Source organism: Ursus maritimus, unplaced genomic scaffold (assembly GCF_017311325.1).
Source record: "Ursus maritimus isolate PB19 unplaced genomic scaffold, ASM1731132v1 scaffold_20, whole genome shotgun sequence".
NCBI lineage: Eukaryota > Metazoa > Chordata > Mammalia > Carnivora > Ursidae > Ursus > Ursus maritimus.
The window spans coordinates 21,419,381-21,436,824 of NW_024424453.1; the positions used below are offsets into that span (position 1 = coordinate 21,419,381).

The window sequence follows — 17,444 nt, forward strand, 5'->3', positions numbered from 1 at the left end:
TACTATGTCAATTATACTTCAATAAAGCTGTTTAAAAACCAAAAACTTAGGGGAAAGGCCAGTTAAAGAAAAATTCAGTGAGCTGTAAGTTCAAACCAAGAATTTTTATAACCCTGGGCCAAAAGAGGGAGGGAATATATGGAAATTATTGAGACATGGGGACAACCAGAATATCATCAACAAATCTAAAAAGAAATTCCATCAGAAAAGGGAAGAAGGGAAAGAATGCTCAAAAAAGTAACAAATTTTGTGTCTAGATTGGAAAAGACTGAAAAATACTGGAAAACATCCAATACCCAGACACAGGTAGAGCTTCAGAACACCAGACATACGGAGAAAATTTCTTAATGCTTCTAAAAATATAAAACAGGCTCTAGCTAAGGCAGAGAACTATAACTGACAGACATCTCATTGGCCAAAAATGAAATCTATTCCAAATTGAGGAAAAATTATTATGAACTAAAAGATCAACCAATTAAACCAAAAGTACATCTCCAGACATACAAGGGCTCAGAAAATTTACTACCCTCAAATTCTAACTGAAAGAATTGGTTATGCAATACAAACAAACTGAAGAGCAATAGCAAAAAATTGCTAACAATGTAACTGTCCTCAAAGCAAAGAAATAAAACATAATACATAATGGAAAACTATAAACAGTAGTTAAAAAAGGAATGAAACAGATTTCAAAAACCCCAAGTGGAAAAATGCTAACTCAGAATGATATACACCACATGCTTAAATTTAGAACTCTCAAAAGAGTTAATTTCTATAAATATACATAAATTAGAGTGTTTGTTAATGGACCAGAGACTTAACAAATCAAATTCATAAATAGTGGTTACCTCTGAATAAGAGAGGAAGGGATCAGGACTGGGGATGTGGTCAAGGAGGATTTGAGTTTTAGCTACACTGTTTTAATTCTTTTTTTTGAAGAACTTATATAATATCTGACTTCAAAAACAGGACAATCACAGACCAAATTCTAAAACAAGTTAATACAACTGTGTATTTCCATTTTTAAAAGTTTTCTTTAAAAACCTAAGACAGAGGAAAAATGTATAAAGCAATGGTAAACAAAGAAACCAACCAGTAAGACTTACTGGCAACATCAAAGTATTGATTTTAATTTCTTTTTCTTATCAGTCTGAGGAATAATTTACACATAATAACTTTTATTAATTTCAACCGCACAATCTCAGGAAGTCTTTGACAGTTGCATAATCTGTGAAACCACCATGACACTACAGATACAGAACATTTCTATCACTTCCCAGAGTCTTTTTTTTTTTTTTTTTTTTTTAGATTTTATTCATTTATTTGACAGAAATAGACAGCCAGCGAGAGAGGGAACACAAGCAGGAGGAGTGGGAGAGGAAGAAGCAGGCTCATAGCAGAGGAGCCTGATGTGGGGCTCGATCCCATAACGCCAGGATCACGCCCTGAGCCGAAGGCAGACGCTTAACCGCTGTGCCACCCAGGCACCCCCACTTCCCAGAGTCTTTGTGCCCCTTTGCAATCCACACATCATTCACCAGACAGCCAATGATCTCCTTTTGTCTCCACATTAATTTATATTGTTTATATTTTATATAAAGTTCAAATTTTTAATGTTTAAATTTAATAAATTAAAATCCCAAAAACACTATGGCGAGAATAATTTCATAGTAGTCAAATAAAAGACATTCTCAAAGTGAGCTAAAAAAATCCATTAAATGCTATTTATAGAAGAAAACCTAAAATTGTAACACATAATGGTTGAAAACAAAGTGGGTCTTGGCTAACAAAAAGAAATCTAGATGTGACATCATTACTCTAAGCAAACTAGAATTCAAAGTCAAACAGCATTAAGAGAACAAACATGTTTCATATTAAAATACATGAAGAAGATACACCAACAGCCATGAAGCCAGTGATGCTAAACAGCTTAAAATACGTAAAGCAAAAGCAAAATTACCACAATTATATATAGAGATTTTAACATACTTCTCCCAGAAATCCATAGATGAAGTAAATAATACCAAAAAGGACAGTAAGTACTTTTTTAAAGATTTATTTATTTGAGAGAGTGAGTGTGCACACGCACACACGAGGGCGGGGGAGGGGGGGCCTCAATCCCAGGACCCTGGGATTAACCGACTGAGCCACATAGGTGCCCTGGACAATAAGTATTTTTAAAACACAACTAACAGTTACCTAATACATGTAGAACTTTTGTAGTCACCAGGAAATATACTCCTTACAAACTTGGGACACTGTCCCTAAAAGGGACCATGACTTAAGTTACAAAAACACAAAAAGAGAAGTTAAAAACTTAAAAAAAAGGTCACATTCTCTAAAACCAAGGTAAATATATTAGAAATTAAAACAAAATTTAGAAAATAGACTTCTAACCAATCCTTGGATTAAAAAGACAATGAAACCTGAAATATTCAAAATTCAAAATAATAATGTAGTCAGAGCAGAAGCAAAGGAAAATCCTTAGATTCTTACACTAAAAAGCAAGTAAGATTAACAAAAAGGAGATAGGTTTTTAATTCAAAACTAAAATTAATCAAGGAAAGTGGGAAAGATTTAAGATAAACTAGAAACAAATGCAAAAGTATTTAATTTGATCAATAAAACCACTTTCAATTAGCAAACCTGAGAATAGATGAAATACATGATTTTTTTTTAGGAAAACAAACATTTCCAAATCAGAAGTTTTTACAAAAAATAAACAGAGCTCTACCCCTAAAACACATACCATGTCCACATGGCTTTAGTTGGTTCTCCCAATTTTCAAGGAATTTTTCTATAAACTATCCTTTTAGTATGCTCTGTAAGTTACCTAAATGGTTTTGATAAGGCCAGCATATGTGATACCTAAACTGGACAGACAGTCCACACAATTTCACACATGTATTTTATTTTACAAATGCTCACATTGACCTTACATCTGTGAAATTTGTAAGAATGACACAGGAACAGAGATACAGATCAACAAAACCCAAGAAAAGATCCATAAGATGGAGTTCTACATGTAAGAAAGTTGGCAATTCAAATCAGTGAGGAAATAATGGATTATTCAATATATTTTGGGTTAAGTGATTAGAACAGCCCATTAAAAGATTGTTAAATTTGTGATGTTAATTTAAAACAAATATTTTTAAATAAAAGAATTAAAAGACAAAAGCAAGCAAAGAGATTGACCGTAAAAACAAAAACAAAAAAACAACCAGAAACTGAGCAAACAAAAATACACTCAGTTGCAGTTACCGAGATCCGGCAAATTAAACCAACCAGATAGCAGTATCCCATCAAACTGGCAAAAAAATTTTAAAGAGTGATAACATCCAATGCTCAGAAAGTCGAAGGGAAACCGGTACTTTTATCCACTGCTGGTGGGAGGATAAATTGGTACAGTCTATTATATAAAGGAGGACAGTCTATTAATATAAAAATAAGCATATACTATAAAGTGGTAATTCCATTTCTCAGTATCTATCCTAAATAGTGGCACATACACATAGCAGCAATTTTGAAGAGAAAAATTAGAAACAATCTAAATATTCATAACAAAATATATATCCAGATATATAGCTCTACACTATGGATTATGTAAATAATTCAAAGAAACGAGATAAATACACACTGACATGGAACACAGGACACATTAATGGGGGGCAAAGCAAGTTTTAGAACATACATTTTTCCTCATGTAAAAGTGGAAAATTACTTATTCCTACATATTCCATATATACCCACATACACACATAAGTATATACATATACATAAATGCACTGAAATAGGACTGGTAAGAAAACTGAATAACAATCATTGTCTATAGGAAAGACTCCACAATTGGTGGAAGACAATCAAGAACATATAAATGTATTCATGTATTCTCGGGGCACTTGGGTGGCTCAGCTGGTTGAGCCTCTGACTCTTTTTTTTTTAAGATTTTGTTTATTTGACAGACAGAGAGACAGCCATTGAAAGAGGGAACACAAGCAGGGGGAGTGGGAGAGGGAGAAGCAGGCTCCCAGCGGAGCAAGGAGCCTGATGTGGGGCTCAATCCCAGGACCCTGGGATCATGACCCCAGCCGAAGGCAGACGCTTAACAACTGAGCCACCCAGACGCCCCTGAGCCTCTGACTCTTGATTTCAGCTCAGGTCATGACCTCAAGGTTATGAGGTTGAGCCCCCATGTCCGGCTCTGCACTCAGAGTGGAGTCTGCTTGTCCCTATCCTTCTGCTCTTCCCCCACTCATGCTCTCTCTCTCAAATAAATAAATAAATAAATAAATAAGATCTTTTTAAAAAATGTATTTTTTCTTTAATATTCAGTTAGCAATGTTTATATATACACAGAAAGGCTGAATGTCAATGAACATCCATAGACACACCTAGATTCTACAGTTAATATTCTATTACATTGTATCTATTCCATTTATTTTTTAAATGCATTTCAAGTTCCAGATGTCAGTATGTATACTTCACCCCCAAACACTTCATGCATATTAACTAAAATTGAAGGAAAAAAATCACATTCAATGAAATACACAAACCTCTAATGTGCCATTACATGGGTTTTGACAATCACACCCAAAAAAATGAATAATACAATTAAAAAAATGGGCAGAAGACATGAATAGACATTTTTCCATTGATGACATACAGATGGCCAACAAACACATGAAAAGATGCCCAACATCACTTATCAGGGAAATGCAAATCAAAACTACAATGAAATATCACCTCACACCTGTCAGAATGGCTAAAATCAACACCACAAAAAACAAGAGGTGTTGGCAAGGATGTAGAGGAAGGGGAACCCTCTTACACTGTTGGTGGGAATGCAAACTGGTGCAGCCACTCTGGAAAACAGGATAGAGGTTCCTCAAAAAAATAAAAATAGAACTACCACGGCACCTCGCTGGCTCAGTCTATATGGAGCATGTGACTCCAGATCTCAGGGTTGTGAGTTCGAGCTCCACGTTGTTGGGCATAAAGTTTACTTATAAATAAAATCATAACCAGGAAAAAAAAAAAAAAACTACCCTATAATCCAGCAATTCCACTACTAGGTATTTACCCAAAGAATGCAAAAATATTAATTCAAAGGGATACATGCACTCTGATGTTTATCCACAATAGCCAAATCATGGAAACAGCCCAAGTGTCCATCAGTTGCTGAATGGATAAAGATGTGGTACATGAATGCATACACAAACACAGACCACACACACACACACACACACACACACACACACACACACAGAGGCATGTTACTCAGCCATAAAAAAGAATGAAATCTTGCTATTTGCAACAACATGGATGGAGCTAGAGAGGTAATGCTAAGCGAAGTCAGTCAGTCAAAGACAAATACCATAGGATCTCACTCATATGTGAAATTTAAGAAACAAAACAAAGGAGCAAAGGGAATAAAGAAAGAAAGAACACCAAAGTCACTAACTGTAAAGAACTAACTGATGGTTACCAGCAGGGAGGGGGCGGGGGGGGGGGGGGGGGGGGGGGGGATGAGTAAAACAGGTGATGGGGATTAAGGAGGGCACTTGGGATGAGCACTGGTGTTGTGTGGAAGTGCTGGATCACTGTTATTGTACACATGAAATATTACACAGTATGTTAACTAAAATTTAAAAACTTAAAAAAAAAAGGGTTTTGATAAATGCATTCTATATGATCTAAGCCCCCAGCAAGAGACAAAACATTACACCACCCTACCAAGTTCTCTGGTGCCCCTTTCCAATCCCCATGACCACCGCCTTAGAGGAAAACACCATTATGGGCTTTTTTCCAGCACTGATAAGTGCTGCTTGCTTTAGAATTCATATAAATGAAATCATATTGTACGTATTCTCTTAGATAAAGCTTCTTTTCTGCTCACCCTAATTGTGAAATTCATCCATGTTCTGTGTATCCACAGTTCGTTCCTTTTACTGTTGAGTAGTATTCTGCTGTTTGGGCATACCAGGTTACTTGTTCTGCTGATGGACACTTGGGCTGTTTCCAGTTGGAGCTACTATGAATATTCTTGTACACATATTTTTGTGGATATGTTTTCATTTCTCTTGGGTAAACACCTAGGAGCAGAACTGCGGGGTCATGGGGTAGGTATATATTTACTTTTATAAGAAACTGCCAGACCTTTATCCAAAGTGGATATACCATGTATTACAATTTAAAAATCATTACTATTAACACTGATTACCCAGAAAAGAAGCTGAAGAGGACAATGGACTGATTATTCACATCTGTACTGTAAAAATTCAAACAATAGTGTTACTTTCATTATTTAAAAAGAACAAAGCCAAGAGTCTACATCTCATTTAAGACCAGTTCAGATTTCTTGAGTCAGCCTACACTGACACTAGCTTCTAAAGAGGTCAGCAAACCACAGCAGCTGCCTGTTTTTGTAAATAAAATATTGCACATAGCTAGGTCCATTAGTTTACAAATTGTCTCTTGCCACTTTCAAGCTACAATAGCTGAGCTGAGTAGTTGCAACAGACACCAGATGGCTGGCAAAGCCTAAAGTATTATCTGGTCCCTTAAAGAAAAAGCTTGCTGCCTGCTGTTGTTCTCAAGCATTTATATACTTTTTTTTTTCCATTTCAAAGTGACATTTAGAAACTATCTTCTGCAACTTTTCTCCTACAGAAGAAACTAAAACCTGGAGATTTTAAATGACTTATCTAAGCTTGGCTGATGTATGGAACTAGAAATTAGGTCTATATTCTGAGTGAGTCCTTGTCTGGTCATCTCAGGATATTGGTATACTTCTACGATTCATGAAGTAAAAAAAATATATATATATATATGCCCACAGGCTCACTTTTACTATGATGCCCTATCTGGAAACTTCAAAATGAATTAGTTTAGTGGGACAGAATCACGGTAAGGTTAAGGGGAATTATGCCTTTATATACAAGTGTCTCCACAAATAAGACCCAAAATACTCTCACTTTTAGCCTAAGGAACAGGTGAATCACAAGCTGAAATTGATTAAACGACAATTTGTGTAGCCAAAAAAAAAAAAAAAAAAGTGCTTTTTTGTAAATCCTGATTTGTGAGAATATCTACTTAGTAGGAGTAATGTATATAAACCACCATAATCCAGGATACAAAGTTTTAGTTGTTACAGGAGATAAATGTGGTATTATTTTCACCTTGGCATATCAGAGAACGCTTACGATAGCTGACACGCAAAGTTTAAGTCTCTGAAGTAGGGAAGAACTTATGATGCAGAGATGAAGGGTATGGGCAAGGGAATGAGCAGAGCATTCCAGATACATCCATTCTGGCTATGACATGTGGTATATGGGGACTAAGGTGGGAAACGACAGGTTATAAGGTTGGAAACTTAGTTCTAAGCCAGTATGTAGTGAGCCTGGAATGCCAGGCTGTTTGGAAATTATTTCAACCTTCTGAAAGCAGTGGGATTCCAAACACAATTTTAGGGTATGGGACGTAGCACGACCAAATCTGTAGCCTTAAAAATAACCTGACAGCAGTGAAGTTACACTGGTTTAGGTCACAATGATTCCAACTGACTCCTGGGATCTTTCTGGGGATGCCTCCGGAGTTAAGAGCTCACCTTCCCCAAAAGTCAGTAACACAACAACTTTTTTTTTAAGCAGCAGGTAAAAACTGGAAAGGCAATGGCCTATCTGAACTTGGAACAACTATGGAAGTCACAAAAGCTCTTCATCTGGTGCTTTAAGTTTTTAATCAGAGAATTTATAAGAAAAGGCACTACCAGACCCCGATACAGTGGAGCCAGGGTTGATGGGAGTGTTAAGAACTAGGAAATTTCATGGGGCGCCTGGGTGGCACAGTCATTAAGCGTCTGCCTTCGGCTCAGGGCGTGATCCCAGCGTTCTGGGATCGAGCCCCCACATCAGGCTCCTCTGCTGGGAGCCTGCTTCTTCCTCTCCCACTCCCCCTGCTTGTGTTCTCTCTCGCTGGCTCTCTCTGTCAAATAAATAAATAAAATCTTAAAAAAAAAAAAAAGAACTAGGAAATTTCAAACAGGTGGTTATTATAAAGCTATGAAAAGTGAGCACCCTGCGTTCCCTCTGAATAGGGTCTTCATAAGATGTGGCGGGGGTGGGGGACAGGAGTAGGGCAGAGAAAATTAACTCCTGATTAATCGTAGTAGTGGCAATGAGGGTGTGGGTCACAGATTTAAGAGATGTTACAGAAGTAGAACTGGCATGATCTGGCCATGTTTAGAGCCCAAATGACAGAAAAGATAGTAACCCCCGTTTTCAAAAATTGCAAATACAGGAGCAACTCAGAACTTCAGTACAGGAAGGGGAAAAAGCTCTGTTTGCCAGGTGATACATAAGGTAGTTTAGTAACAGAGCCAGTCAAGACATCTAAGCCTCTCCCTCTCAGGTTTATGAGATATCCAGGAAGCAACTGAATCTGAGAGAGGTGTTAACCAAGAAGTAAAATGTGTGAGTGATCTTTGCAATTGTTTTATAAGATTGCCAGGGAAGAAGATGTGGAGAAAACAAGGCCAAAGACAGCAGCTGGGAAATACACATTTAGGAAATGAGACCAGGAAAAACAGACAGGAAGGAATCCGAAAAGAAATGATTAGATAGTAATGAGCGGGGAGTGGTGGTGGTAAGGGTACATAAAGGGCCACTATTTACATGCCAGAACCTGCCAAAGAAAAGTACCTTATGTCCTGGACGAGGGTCAGTCCCAAAGTCATACCTTACCAAGGCATTAACATAATACTAAGTAGAAGTCACAAATAAGAGCCAGTCTACAAACAACTTAGTTACAAAGTTCAAACAGATGTGGGCGGCTGCTAAGTTAAATAATTCTTTTCAGAAATATTATTAGTAGAGCACCCTGCAGGGCAGAGAATGACACTGTTAAATAAGTGCCTGTTAAATTTAAGAGAAGTTAAAAAAAAAAAAAAAAACCTTCATGTAGGTCTCATAAGAGCAGTATAAGACGCTGAACAGAGCAATAAAGCAGAAAGCAGGAGACTTGGATAATAAGCGTGTTTCTGTTATCCTAATCAGATGCACCACTCAGGCATGCCACAAACTCAGCTGAATCTCCAAAGAGAAAGTTAAGTGGAAGCTTTGAACACTAAACTTCTATGAAAACTCGCAGTGCTATTAAAAAAAGGGGAGTAGGATGCCCAAACATTGGGGAACTGTTATACTATGATACACCAATACCAACAAAGACATTTTTTAAAATGTTGCAAAAATGGGACACCTGGGGGGTTCAGTCCGTTAAGGGTCTACCTTCAGCTCAGGTCATGATCCCAGGGTCCTGGGATTGAGTCCCACATTGGGCTCCTTGCTCAGCAGGGAGCCTGCTTCTCCCTCCCCACCACCTGCCGCTTCCCCCTGCTTGTGCTGTCAGATAAATAAATAAAATCTTAAAAAAAAAAAGAAGGTTGCAAAAAGACTAATTACATGGAAACATTTCATAATAGTGCTCATTCATTCAACCTGTTTTTATTACCTTCCTGCTAAGTGCTGAGCAACAGGCTCAGTGTTAGCGAATCAAAGATGAGTGAATAAGAAACTTATATTCTAGTAAACAGGCAACACTACTACTACAAAAAATCATAAATGCTATTATAAAAAAAAAAAAACTATTATGGGATACACGGGAGCACTTGTCACAGTCTTAAGGCAAAGAGGGGTTCAAAGATGTTTACCAGAGATCAGGCTACCAAAGCTAACATCGGAGTACCCAGCCCAAGGTGAAGGAAAGAGAGACTCAAGCTAGGAAACAGGCCCAGAAGGGGTAGAGAATGGTAGAGAGATGACGAGAGAGAAGTCAGCGAGCTTACAGTGTGTGTCACACTAAGGAGGCCTAGAGGGCAAGGGAGATTTACATGAAGAGGTGTGTGAAGTACTTCAGAGTCCTATGAAACATCCGATTTAAGATCTTTGTCAGGCAGTTGGTTCTTTTAATATAAAAAATGTCATACCAACTACAAATGCAGATTTGAGAGTCTCAACATAGAGATAATAACTAAAGACACCAGAATACATAAATTCTAGCAGGAAGTGTGGACAACCCCCACAGAACTGATGGAGGACCAAGGTTACCCCCAACACATCAACCTCTAAGGTGGCAGAGGAATAAAAACCATTCCCCTAAAACATTAAGTGGTAAAACTAGGTATCTAACTGCATATTTTAAAATTTTATACATTAAAAAAAAACTATTTACAAAAAGGAAATAGACCATAAAAATGTTAATAGTGGTTGTTCTAAGTGGTTAAAGATTACAGATTTTACTTCAAAATCAATGCAATAAATGCATAATTAGGAAATAATAAATTTATCTTTCAGAGTTAGCTTTTTTTTTCTTTCCACTAAACAGTGTTAAATGACTGCTCTTTAATCAAACGTGACAAATCATGAAATATTGCTACTAAAGACAGGCACGTTTTTAAACTTCTTTTAATGCAACTAATTTAATTCTATAGATATAAATTGGAAAGTCAATTTCAAAGAATCAAATTATTTTGGGGGTAGAGGAAAGTTGCTCTTTAACAACAGTAAAGCACATACTACCGTAATTAAAACATCTAGAACATAACACACACACTTACCCTGTCCCCTCCCTTCCACTACCAGTCCAGGAAGTGCTGTCTCCTGCTGGGTGATGGCTCAGTATGCCTCTGCTGCTGCCGCTGCCACACCCACCACTGACCTTCATTTATAGCCTGCGCACAGGGTAAGGCGAGTCCTGTTACTTTCCCAACAGTGCACAGTTTTGTAAAGTTTCTTTAATATGTCACACTCCACAGGACAAAGAACAACATCTTACAAAACTATATGATACTGGGAAAATAAACACACTTGCCTTCTCCCCTACAGTCAAACACCCAAGATGGGATGGAGTCTGATCTCCAAGGCAGAGCATTTACTGAGGCATGACCCAGAATGGGAGCAGGTGACTGAGAAAATGGCACTTCATGGATCTATAATAAAAGAAAAAGTACATGAACAAAATGTAGGTGTTAGTAGTTTTGGTCCAGAATCCTGACTATGCTTGGAAAGCAGCAACTCAAGTTTTAAGTTAATATGAATATAAAGCATCTACTGACAGATAGCCTTAAGATAAGGAACTCCAAAGAAGCCCACAGCAGATGTCATTAAATGACATCAAGTCACAGCAGTCAAAATAAAAAACGGTCTGGCCTTGGAGGTAGTCTAAAGGCCAAGGATTCTACTGCTGAGTAAACTTTGACGAATCAGACCTATGAGTTCAATTTTCTCACCTATGAAATGAGGGCACAAGGCTAGATTAGTGGCTTTCAAGTTCTTGACTTTGAGCCACAGTAAGAAACACATTTTACATCAGGGTATCTGTATATGCAAAATACAGAGAAGTTTCATGGAACATGCTTCCTTGGAATAAACTTATTAGGTAGAATAAAATGGTATTTTTACTATTCTATTTCATCATTCTTAAATATGTTAATTGCAACACATGGTCCATTACAGTTTAAATAACAACAGAGGATCTCTAGGCTATTTTTCACTCTAATTATGTTTACTGCGTTTAGGTTTAATATCTGCAGCATAAGCCACAAGACGCTAAATTTTCTTTGTCCTGTGTTTTCATACATGGCAATTACTTACTCCTGATGTGTCCTTACTGTCCAGCCTAAGACACCAACTCTAGATTCACTGATGACCTACATAGTGTGCTTTATTTTAGATAGTCGTTGTGAAAATCAAATGAGGTAATTTTATGTATGTAATGATTCTGAAATTGCCAAACATTCAAGAAGCTACTCAAAATCTTTTATATAGGGACGCCCAGCTGTCTCAGTGAGTACAGTGTGCATATAACTCATGATCTCAGGGTTGTGGATTCAAGCCACATGCTGGGTACAGAGATTACTTAAAAAAATAAAATCTTAAAAAAACAAATCTTTTACATAACCATTTCAGATAACAATGTGGTATAACCTGCAGTATTTTCACTTTATCCCAACTGTAAATGGCAAAACTACTTTTTAAATGTGTGCTTTTAGCGATGCCTAGGTGGCTGTCAGTTAAACGTCCAACTGTTGATTTTAGTTCTGATCATGATCTCAGGATGGTGGGATCGAGCCCCGAATCAGGCTGCACACTGGGCATGGAGCCTGCTTAAGATTCTCTTTCTCAAGATTCTCTCTCTCCCTCTGCCCCCTCCCCCAAATGTATACTTTTAATATATCCCATGCACTGGTGAGGAACTTCAGATTAAATGGGACAAATGTACTTTAGAATGTAAAAAAGAGAACATCTGAAATGAATGTCTTTATAAAATCCTTAGGGTAGAGAAGGCTTTTTTTCTACACACCAGCGGATACAGCAAGTTTATCAAGGTCCCCCCCCAAAAAGTAATCCCCCCACATTTACATTCAAAAGAACGAGGAAAAAACTGCAAATGAGTTTCTTAAAAAAGAAAACAAAACAAAAAACCAAAAAACAAAATAAAAACCTAACACATTTCCAAAATGTAAAGGGTACACATATTATACACGACCTAGAAATTCCACTAGTAGAAACATATCTCAAGAAATAAATTTGCAAAAATATACTCTCAAGGCTGAAGGAAGGGACTGGGAGGACAGACCAGTACATACAATAAATAACTGGTTAAAAAAAAATCAGGGGGGGCGCCTGGGTGGCACAGCGGTTAAGCGTCTGCCTTCGGCTCAGGGCGTGATCCTGGCGTCGTGGGATCAAGCCCCACATCAGGCTCCTCCGCTATGAGTCTGCTTCTTCCTCTCCCACTCCCCCTGCTTGTGTTCCCTCTCTGCTGGCTGTCTCTATCTCTGTCGAATAAATAAATAAAATCTTAAAAAAAAAAAATCAGGAGTTACTCATATTTCCCTGGATATCTCCCATGCACACATAGGCTACATGTTAATAAACATATTTGTTTTTAAAAAATCACAGTAGTACATGGAACTATACAATAGAACATTAGTCAGCCATTAAAATGATGATACAGATCTTTATTAAAATGGGAAGGTGCCCACAATATACTCAAAACACTAAGGGGTGCCTGGGTGGCTCAGTCAGTTGGGCCACCAACTCTTGGTTCTGGCTTGGGCCAGATCTCGAGGGCCTTGGGGTCAAGCCCCAGGTTTCAGCTCCGGGCTCATCAGGAAAGTCGGCTTGAAAGATTCTCCCCCTCTGCCCCTCCCCCAGCTCTCTCTCTAAAATAAATAAGTTAAAAAGAAACACTATAAAGCAACACTTATTGTATGATTTCGTTTAAAAAAATTAACATTATACTCTTTTAAGTCTGCCCAGATATATACAGAAATATTAATAGTGGACATCTCTGCAGTAATGAGATCAGGCAGCTAGCCCATACAGTGCCTTTCTGATAATTAGAACAAGATACCCCTTTCTCCAGGCAGACTCCCCACACAGCCTGGAGAGCTGAGTATGGACTTCGCCCTCTACCACACCCACATATATCCTTAGAGAGATGCCCTTATGATGGGATTGGATTGAGGATAATTTATGACATTTTGCACTGGTTTACTACAATTCCAATAAATTCAGAAATGTACTATTTGTTGATAAGAGTTAACATTTTCAATTTGGAAAAAAGGTCTTGCCTTAATCCTTCTAAAATAAATCCCAACTTTACTGTACCGTAGCCGCCCTTCTATAATGCCTACACTTCGATCATTTGTGCACATTACCTACTTAAATGCACATACCCAATAAAATCTCAACCTCAACATCATATAAATACAAAGCTTAGACAAGAAGCACTATCCGCAGTAAGAAATGTCATTCTAACAAAAAATGAAGGTACTTATTTCTGGAAATGAGAAGGCACTGAGGAAGGTAGTCTACAAACATTAATCCCTCTCCACCACTCAAAAATTCCTTCAGCAAAAAGGTAGCACATTCTAGAAGCAATAATTTCACCATTTTCCCCCATTTAACTACGGATGCAAGATTTATTTCCTTTTCACATTAGTGGGTTCCCAAAAGACAGCTATCTAAATAAATAAAAATCATGAGTGTTAGTTAGGCAAGACATCTGTAAAATAATAAAACCGCTGGACTAGGATTAAAGGACAACTGGGTTCTTTTCTTGGCTATGTGGAATATGTAATTTTACACAAAGCAAAATCACAACCTCTCTAAATCTCATTTTTCTCATCTCTAAACTGGGAGTTGGGCTAAAAACCTCCAAGGCCCCTTTCAGCTTGTGATAGGGCTTTAAGCCGACTTTCCATTCCGGAGGAGCCGATTTCAGTCAGTAGCAACAGTTTATTTTCTGAGTCATAGCTAATTTACTCTCCTCATGCTTCTTTTAAAGATGTCGTGCCCAAATAGTTCTCCCACTCTAGAAATTTATTCTCACTCAGAAAAAAAAGGTCAAGACCCATCAACAAAACGTTTTTCAAAGGGCAAAAGAAAAGAAAAAAAGAAAGAAGCACTAGTCCTTATTCAGACATTAATACAATTTTTCGGGGGGAAAAGAGACACCCTAAAGCAGTACTCTATCGGTGGATGGTTTAAATATTACTTGTAAAACAAAGAACTTATATTCATAGAAAAACTAACACACACAACCATCACACGTTTTGAAGGCACAAAAATTGTGCCACCTGGGATTTACTTTCCCCAAAAGAAGCCTATTTGCTAGGAAGAAAACGCCTGTAATTACAAAGGAATCAGGCAGGTACCAACCTTTTTAATGGTCTTTTCACTGTCCAAATTCAAGCGCATTTCGTGTACCAAGTACTTGTGTGACTAACTCACCGCGGCACATTCATGCAACCCACATACTTAACACTCGCACTCTTCCGACCGGGGTGGCAGCGTGGACGAGTCACAAGATAGCGGCGAGAGTGGAAATTTCCTCTCCCCGGGAGTGGGGCAGGGTCTGGCTTCCCCGAACCGCTGGGCGCCACCGGCCGCCTCTGCCAGGGCCTCTCCCGGACAGCGCGCTCGGTACAAAGGGAGGCCCGGGCGTTCGGCCCCCGCACGCTCGGGGCTCGACTCTGGGCAGGGGTCCCCGGCCTCCGGCGCCGCTCGGGGCGGGAGGCCGGAGCAGCACGTGCGCTCCGCTCCCGGCCGGGAGGAAGGAACTGGCGCGGCCCGGCGGGGACTGCCAGAGGGCCCGGCTGCCTCGGGAGCCAGCGGCGGCCCGCCCGCCACGCTAGAAATGAATGGGGCCGCGCCGCCCCTCCTCCGCCGCCGCCCATACGACAGTCTGGCGGCCCCGGACGAAAACCGCTGTGGGCGGCGGAGGCTGCGGCTACTCTTAGGGCCCCCGCGCGGGGAGCCATCTCCCGCCTTTCCTTTCCCACCCGACCCCGCCCGGCGCCCCCCGGACCGCGGCCGGCCCCGGCGCCCAACCGCCGCCCGCTCACCCCAGCTCTTGGCGGTGCGCCCCAGGAACTCTCCGGTGGTCGGGTTGTAGATGAAGAGCTTCCACTCGGCTAGGCTCTGGTTGAAGGACTTCTTCTCTTTCTTCGTCATGGTGTGTGTGCAGACGGCGAGGGGAGCGGCGGCCGCGGCGGTGGAGGCGGCGAGAAGCGCGGAGGCGCGTCCCGGCTCAAGCGGCACAGCCCGGAGACGGCGGCGGAAAGCGGAACGGCCGAGGACACCACCTCGCTGCGGTGCGCACTCGAGCCTACTGCGCCGCGCGAGCCCGGCGGCCGCTCGGGCCGCGGGAGCCTGACGTCTCCGACCGCCGCAACCAATCCGCGCGCCGCTCAGCCCGCGCCGCCGCCGCCGCCGCCACTGCCTCCCGCCCGCCGCCCGGCGCAGCCCGTTTCTGCGAGGACGCCCCGCCCAGGGCCGCGGCCCCGCCTCGCCCCGCCCCCTCTCGCCCCACGCCTCCCCGCCCGACTGGGGGACGCTCGGGGCTCCCTCTCCCCTGGTCAGAGGAAGCAGAAACCACACATGGCAACTTTAAAAATCATGAGGGCTACATAAACAAATTTATAATAACAAGCCAAAGGTGGGCGTCCCTGACCTGCAGGTTTCTCAGGAGGAGGAGTCTGGGGAGATGCTGTGGGCAACCGGGCCCGACGGCACCTCAGCTCCTTGCCTGAGGCGGCGCGGGACCGGAGAACACGGAAACGACTCCGGTTTGCCAGAGTCGTCTTCACCGAGGAGGGGACTTCACCACCCTCTCCCCGAATGGCCTCGCAGACCGTCTCCAGGCGTTCTGCTTTGGGCTCTATGACGTGACTAAAAGATAGTCCGCGGGAGGATCCCGTGAGGCATCTAGTGTAGTACACCCTGCTGCTCAGAGAATGTCCTTACTTGGCTCTTTTGAAGGATTTAACCAGGAATCGCAGGTCAATGGGAATTTCATTCTAAGTGTGTCAGTATTAAACAGTAGAATTTTCTCCAGATTCAGTTGAATGTATCAAGGAAATCAATATATATGCTTTCCTGATTTTCCTGTCAACCGTAAGACCTGCTTTTTCGGAGACAGGGTCCACAGGAAATCAATTCTTCGTTTAGTGTTGATTCCTAAATAAAGTTCGCGGCTTTTCATCTTTTCCACCGTCATGGATGCTCCCCGTGGTCGGAGCTGAGGGTGCAGTCGACGTTTTTCTACACGAGATGGAGCTGAAGAGTACTGTGCACTGCGACTGTTGCGACAGAATGAAAAGAAATAAAGGAGTTTGGGCAGAAGGTGCGTGTTTTTTTAGGAAAAATAAATGGAGCACTGCTTCTATTTCATTGGCAAAAAATTATGAACGAGGAATTGTAGCACGCATCTTATGTTTTGGAATAATTGCATTGTAATCTATCTGGAAGTTTAAACACAGCCTGCAAATTCTTTAAAGGAGTAGTGGATAGATTCTGGCATCTCTCTCTTCCTCACTTTGCTTACTGAAGGAAGGAATTACGGATTACGTCCCCACAAATGGAAAAGAGGTAGAATATATTACTATAAAATAATTCCCACCCACCTTGCCGTTAGGAAAGCTATTTTTATCTCATTAAAATTCTAGCTACAAATTAGCTAAAATACTAGTAGGGTTGATAACAGGTTTTTTAGTTTAGAGAAGAGGTTAAGAAATGCAGTCTGATTGAAATAAAATATAAAACCCATCTTTATTTATCTTGTGTGTCTCTGTGTGTGCTCATAACAAGCACACTTTGAAAAGTAATTATCTGGTACACACAAAGAAAACATGGTAAACAAGAACATTTTGAAAATAGTGTTTCAAAGATCGAGTGCTGTCAGATTTGTAGTTTGCATATTTTTAGTGGTCCTCAATATGACTTTCATAGGTAGTGCTTTGTGGTTTTCCAAATAAATGTTTAAATACAAATATAATTCAGTAAATAGTCTGAAAACCCATGCCTAGGTTAGGATAGTAACTGATCCAACAGATTTCAGTTTGGGGAAAAGTTGACATTCTACTCCAAAATACAGGCACTATT

The 17,444-nt window shown here is 40.4% G+C and overlaps 1 protein-coding gene across 2 annotated transcripts in view; it reads right to left on the reverse strand.

The window, feature by feature from the left end:
* The window catches only part of ATP1B3 (ATPase Na+/K+ transporting subunit beta 3), a 41,127-nt gene extending 25,380 nt beyond the window's left edge, over window positions 1–15,747 (reverse strand). Inside the window, exon 1 of one of the 2 annotated variants that reach the window (XM_040636731.1) lies at window positions 15,407–15,747. In XM_040636731.1, the coding sequence (XP_040492665.1) occupies window positions 15,407–15,515 (109 nt within the window). In that variant the 5' untranslated portion in view covers window positions 15,516–15,747. The remainder of the gene's footprint in view (window positions 1–15,406) is intronic. The other variant, XM_040636730.1, reaches the window with a different exon arrangement.
* Window positions 15,748–17,444: the final 1,697 nt, after the last annotated feature.